At 53.1% G+C, this 6864-nt stretch overlaps 1 protein-coding gene across 1 annotated transcript; it reads right to left on the bottom strand.

Annotated features, from left to right (window-relative positions):
* Window positions 1-1112: 1112 nt before the first annotated feature.
* Window positions 1113-2267, bottom strand: TOB2 (transducer of ERBB2, 2). The gene has a single exon (XM_007453974.1). It carries the CDS (start codon window positions 2230-2232, stop codon window positions 1195-1197), a length of 1038 nt encoding a protein of 345 aa, XP_007454036.1. The 5' UTR covers window positions 2233-2267; the 3' UTR covers window positions 1113-1194.
* Between the last annotated feature and the right edge of the window lie 4597 nt (window positions 2268-6864).

Here is a 6864-nt window from a genome sequence, read left to right as displayed (position 1 = left end):
AACTTTTTTTTTTTTTTTTTTTTTTTGGTCAAAAACAAACAAAAGTGCAGATCCCTCCGCAGTCTGGAAACCAGTTCCTTCTGCAGTGCCTTCCTCTGGAAGCGTCAGGCTCAGCCAGTCTGGCGCCACCACGTGAAGCACCCCAGAAAAGGACTGACAACCCACCCCCAGTGCATTCCCCACCCTCACACATAAATAAACACTTGCTGTGACCCGGAATCACACCCAGAGGGGAAGTTTCACATGGCTCGGAATCCTTTAAAACAGGAGAGCAAATCACGCACGCACGCACACACACACACACCTGCACTCACCCCACCTCCCTACCCACGAACTCAGGCCCAGGAAAGAAGGGGCTACATGAGAGAGGCCACATGTGCCAATGGCTGGGTCTCCAGGGCCTCGGTGATGGTCTGGGCCAGGTGGGAATGGTGGCATGGGGCCACAGGACAGAGATGAAAGGGACACCAGACAGAGTGCTAACCTCCCTGGAGTCACAGACTTCAGCTCTAGGGGGAGGGTGGCAAGTGTCCAGCTGGCAGCTCCCTAGGGCCCAGGCCTGAGAGGAAGCGGGGGCTGGAGTCAGACCTATCTGGGTGGCAGGGCCCGAGCAGGCCTGCTGAGGTTGGATGGCTCTGAGTGAGACGACAGCTGGGTGATGAAGACAGTGACACGGGGCAGTCTCTCCCTGTTCTGAGGAGGGCCAGTCCCCAGCCATGGTCTTCCTTCCCTGTGAGCTGGGCCAGGCCCCAGCTGCGGTTCTTCCTTCCCTGTGAGCTGGGACACACCAACTCTAAACCAGGCATGTGAAGGAGGGAGGGAGGGAGGGAGGGAGGGAGGGAGCAGGGAGCAGCAATTCACATCTGGACCATTCTTAGCACAGGAAGCCACTAATTAAAGATGTTATATAGAAAACTACATGTAAAAAAGAAAAGAAGAAAAAGAAATATAAAACCCAAACCAACCGAATAAATCAGAGGCAGGCAGAACAGCAGGGGGCTGAGCTAAACACCATTCAGTGCTTCAGGAGCCCCCTCCCACTCCATGCCTGGGCTGGGTCATGTTTCTAGAAGTTAGAGTGAGAAGATTGGAAATCTTTTTGTGTATTTTTCTTTTCCTCTTTTTTTTGGCCTTTCCTTTCCTTTCTCTCTTCTGTGGTCTTGGGTGCTCCTGGCCCCATGGGCAGGTGGGCAGTCAGTTGGCCAGCACAACGGGCTGAAACGGCTGGCTGGGATACTGCATGGTGTTCAGGTTGTAGCTGAGGCCTTCCACGAAGGGCGCCTTCTCCAAGAAGAGGCTGTTGGCGCCACCTCCAAATACCTGGGCCATGTCGAAGCTGCTGCTGTTGCAGGTGCCAGCCCCACTGCCCCCGAAGGGGGCCGGGGTGCCACTGCCCTGGCCGTCGGCCCCATCACAGAAGAGGCTGGGAGAGCCACCGCCGTTGTACACGAATTCCTTGGCATTGGGTGAGAGCTGGGACTGAGGGGCTGGGTTGGTGGCGATGAAGTTCAGTGAATGCAGAGACAGAGAGAGGCTCTTCTGCTTCAGCAGGCTGTTGGTGGGAGAGCGGGCCATGCGGGGCTGCTGCTGGGGGATCTGCTGGCCACTTGCCCCGGCCCCTGCCCCCCCACCCCCACCCGCTGCCCCGCCCCCCTTCTTCATCTTGGTGGAGCCAAACTTGGTGGCTGCGAAGGAGGCGGTGGTAAAAGTGATAGGCTGAGCGGAGCGGGGCATGAAGGTGGGGCTGGGCGACTGGCCAAAAGACGGTGACGGGGAGTTGGACAGGGAGCTGTCCTGGCTGCCAATGGGCACAAACACCTGGGCATCGGGATTGAAGCTGCTCTTGATCTCCTTGTCCAGCTCTGGGGCAACACAGCCCTCGCTGTCATCCAGGTAGAGCACTTTCACAGCCCCCTTCTCACCAATCTGGTAGGACACCTCGAAAGGGTCGATCCAGACGCTCAGCTCCTCGGGCACGTTGGCCCGCACATCCTCCACCGCCAGCCCACTCCGCTTGGCGGCCAGCTCCACCACGGGGTCCACTATCTCCCCGATGTGGACACAGCGGAAGCCAGAGCCCTTCAGTGGCTTGTCAGGGTACCAGTGGCCTTCATATTTCTTTTTCAAGAGTCGCTCTAGCTCCTCACCGAACAGGTCTGCCCGGCGCCGGGGCAGCTTGTTGTACAGGTAGGAGATGATGAAGTTCAGGGCCACTTTGATCTCCAGCTGCATCGTCCTTTCCTAGGCAGAGAATCAGCACAGGCACGTGCACAAGCCAAGGACAGTGGTAGGAAATGTAAGGTGGGCAGCCTTGGGCTCCAGACAACGCTGAAAAATGAGAAAGGCTTCATGAGTAGATATGCAGAAAGCCAGTGGGCATCAGACAGAAAAGCACCAACTTTGGATCACATAGCCTCAGGGTCCACTAGCCTCTGCTCCACTAGTGACAGGTTTATATGTGTGACTGTGGGCAAGTCACTTTTTTCTGAGCCTTAGTTTCATCAGTAACATGATATTTTAGTCGGCACCTGATAAATATTTTTAAGTACTTCTAAAGAAATAGGGGTACTGTGGTTTCCACTCTTTTGAGAATTCAGGTCACTTTATGAGTGACACCAAAAAAATCGAGCTCCTAAATCAGATGGAGAAGGGAAGGCTCTTGCTAACTTGTCTCTGCAATATCTCGGTGAAGTCCCACTCCCAAACTGTCACAGGCCAAGACAGGAGTTTAAAATCTTTAGTTTCAACCCCTTAAATGGAAAGGGATACAGGTCACTGAACAGGAAGCAGCACTGCCAACTTTTCACGGGAGGCCAGGACTCCAATCGCATCCAATTTGTTATCCTGAGTTCCCTGGGTGTGCGTGTGCTCTGGCTCACTCTGGGTTTGCAGAGCTGATTCTTTTGCAGAACAGTGTAACCAAGGCGAGCATTTCCATCCAGACAGCCTCCAAGAATGGGGACTGGGGCATGATCCCCAGGAAAAAGTCAAGACCTATCACAATCAGAGGCATGGACCAACAAGGAAACTACTGACTAGGGGCTGCCCTAGGGAAGCAGAGGAAAGGAGAGGGAAGTGGGCCCTGTAGGCCAACAAAGCCTTAAGAGCAGTACTGGTGTGGCCTGAGGGAAATCTCTATAGATACTGGCTAGAGTGTAGGGGATGAGGTGGGCAGAGAGAAGAAATTTTCCATCACCCTACAGCCTCCAGCTGGGGACCCATCATCACTCAGTCTCCCAGGGACTGTCTGACCACCTGTCCTTGGCACCAGACCAGATTTATCACGTGTTTGGAGATCCCTGGAGAGGAGGCAGCCCAACATAAACACTCAGCTTGTTATTTTGGGATTCTCTCACAGCCAGATCCACAGAGGTCAAAAAGGTTTATTCCTGAGGTCTGGGCCAGCCTCATTTCTCAGGAAGATGATCTGTGAGGTCCTGAGAGCCAGTGATCCTAATTGCCTCACTTTCTCCAAAAGGGCAGATCCAGGCTCATGCCATGGGAGAACTGAACTGAAAAGGGCCATCTTTGAGGGCCGACAGAGCCAGAAAATGTTCCTAACCAGACCTCTGGGTGAGAATGTGCTGCTGAGCTCAGCACAGAGACAAGACTGATCCACTATCCGTCAAGGGCACCTTTTGTCCCTGGAGCTGGATTTTGATTAAAATCCCTTCTGGGTCCAGCACACAGTACCCAGGTGCTAATTCTAGGCTTGAGGACCTTGAGCTTTCTGAACACCTGACCCAACTGGCTACGGCCTGGGACCATGGCTCCCCAGGGCGTTTTAAGGACGGAACCCTCAGGCAAAGCTCTCCGTGGTGAGTATCAGAGAAAACGCACTGGGTTAATGTGGAGTATCTGATGACACTGGCCATGTCTAGCCCCTCCCTCACTTCAGGTCTGAGTAGACAAAGGGTCACGTGGGGCATCAAAAGAAGTGCCACGAGCATGGCCTTTCCTGAGCCCTCCACAGGGAGGCTCAGGATTCAGGTGACTCTTTTCTCCCCATCTATCCCAGCCTCCTATTCCTGGTCGCCAAAGATCAATTCCAGGGTCCTTCTAGGTTTAAAGAGAAGAAGAAAGATAAAGATAAGGAGCTTTCTGTTTATGAGGATTGGATTCATCACCAGACGCAAAGATAGCTACCAGGACCATGGACCTCCCCTCAAGAACAAAGGCCTGTAAGGGCCACAGTGGCCCACTAGAAGTGTGCAACACACAGGAGACTAAAAAGTTGTAAAGAAAGTTGGCACTGGTTCCCAAGAATGGGCCTGGAGTTAAAGACACTGTCTTCAAAATATATATACATATTTTTTTGGCAGTACGCGGGCCTCTCACTGTTGTGGCCTCTCCCGTTGCGGAGCACAGGCTCCGGACGTGCAGGCTCAGCGGCCATGGCTCGCAGGCCCAGCCGCTCCGCGGCATGTGGGATCTTCCCGGACCGGGGCACGAACCCGTGTCCCCTGCATCGGCAGGCGGACTCTCAACCACTGCGCCACCAGGGAAGCCCTCAAAGTATTTTTGAAAAGTAAAACTTGAACATGACATATGACCCTTCTCCCAAGGCACCACATGGCCTCTTGGCATGCCACACAGTCCAAAGGGCTCCTGCACCCTGCTATGCCTTCTCAAACTCTGCTGCGTAACTGCCTTCTAAATCACCTCCCCTGAACAGTTCAGCCTCAAAATGGGAGCATTTTAAATGCGGGCCAAAGTCATTGGGAAATAAGCCTCCTACCCCAAAATACAATAGAATCACTGTCATCAGCCCTGCCCAGCTAACCATTTTCTGCATTAGCAACTAAAGCTGCACGCCAGGGGCTTCCCTGGTGGCGCAGTGGTTGAGAATCCGCCTGCCAATGCACGGGATACGGGTTCGAGTCCTAGTCTGGGAAGATCCCACATGCTGCAGAGCAACTAAGCCCGTGCGCCACAACTATCGAGCCTGCGGCTCTAGAGCCCACGAGCCTCAAATACTGAGCCCGCGTGCCACAACTACTGAAGCCCGTGAGCCTAGAGCCCGTGCTCCACAAGGAGAGAAGCCACCGCAATGAGAAGCCCGGGCACTGCAACGAAGAGTAGCCCCCGCTCGCCACAACTAGAGAAAGCCTGTGCACAGCAACGAAGACCCAACGCAGCCAAAATTAAATAAATAATAAATAAATAAATTTATTAAAAAAAAAAGCGGCACACCAATTTATACCTCAGTGATGCTGCCGCACAAATGAGAAGAGTAGATAATGCCACCTTCGCTTCTTCAACTCGAGAACAGGCCAGGCCAGGTGGCTGTGGGGTGGAACCTTACAAAAACGACGGACAACCAGAATGAGATTTTCTGCTCTAGCAGCTCAAGCTCTAATTTTGACTTCAGGAAGCTTACGGAACAGAGGATTAAAGCACTGGTGCTGTCTTTAACTAAAGATAGGAGTGACCACTCACATCAGTTTGTTCATTTTTTTAAGGCTATTGGACAAATTCTAGAGCTTATATATTAAATATTCATACAATGTGGTAAAATTAGCTTAAAAATAACCACCCTTCAATAAAAGGAACAAGTAGATTCAAGTTAAGCTGCAGGAGAGGACTCAAAGACTTTCTCCAACCCTGACTCAGGCACAAAAGGCCAGAAATGTGGCAAAAAGAAAAAAAAAGACTAAGTGCTTAACAACAGCAAAATCTACCTTTCGTCAACATATTAAAAAGTTGCAAATATAGGAGTAAAATTCTGTCCCCTTTTATTTAGAATCTTATCCTCCTTCATTTGCTTTAATTCCAGCAACAAAGTTCATCCTGGATTCAGATCCCTGTGTTGAGTTTTTTTTTTTTTTGCAGTACGCGGGCTTCTCACTGTTGTGGCCTCTCCCGTTGCGGAGCACAGGCTCCGGACGCGCAGGCTCAGAGGCTATGGCTCACGGGCCCAGCCGCTCCGCGGCATGTGGGATCTTCCCGGACCGGGGCACGAACCCGTGTCCCCTGCGTCGGCAGGCGGACTCTCAACCACTGCGCCACCAGGGAAGCCCCTGTGTTGAGTTTTAAAGGAGTAAGTGCTCAAGAGAATGTCAAAAAAGGGGGAAGAGGGCTTCCGTGGTGGCGCAGTGGTTGAGAGTCCGCCTGCCGATGCAGGGGACGCGGGTTAGTGCCCCGGGCCGGATAGATCCCACATACTGCGGAGCGGCTGGGCCCGTGAGCCATGGCCGCTGAGCCTGCGCTCCGCAACGGGAGAGGCCACCAACAGTGAGAGGCCCGCGTACCGTGGGGCGGGGGGCGGGCGGAAGAAAGAAGCTGAAAGGAGGCTGCAAGTCAACGATATGGTAAATGGAGACGCCAGAGAACTTCTGATAAAAACTCGAAGGACAGTTTTTAGGAAGAAAAAGTTGTTTTAAAGGGGAAAAGGAGGGATAGTGAGCGAACCCACTGGGCCCCCAAATCCTGAGCACCTGTAAAATATTCAGGCACCTCAAGCCTTAACATCCAAATCACAGGACAATCAAGCACTACCAGATTCAAATGAGTGTGGAAAGAGGACTCAGGGTCCTCAATTTTGACGAGGCCAGTAGGTGTCACAGACCAGGTGCTGGGCAGTGGGAGCCCGGCTCTGGCGGGACAGGGGGTGGCCCCACCGCACTGGTCCCGGAGGCAGACCGGGTGGGTGTGGTTGAAAGGCTACCAGGACTTGTGCCAACTGACTGCACCACCCCGCCCAGTGTCCCACACCATCTCCCCGAAACATGGACTGTGCAAGCCCAAGTCTGACTACAAGACTCCTTCCGACTAAGAGGGCCCTTTTGGGAATTCCCTGGCAGTCCAGTGGTTAGGACTCCATGCTCTGACTGCCGATGTCCTGGGTTCCATCCCCAGTCGGGA

The sequence above is a fragment of the Lipotes vexillifer genome, unplaced genomic scaffold (genome assembly GCF_000442215.2).
Source record: "Lipotes vexillifer unplaced genomic scaffold, Lipotes_vexillifer_v1.1 scaffold382, whole genome shotgun sequence".
Classification (NCBI taxonomy): domain Eukaryota; kingdom Metazoa; phylum Chordata; class Mammalia; order Artiodactyla; family Lipotidae; genus Lipotes; species Lipotes vexillifer.
The sequence above is the reverse complement of the archived record's forward strand: the minus strand, read 5'-3'. Positions and strand labels throughout refer to the sequence as shown.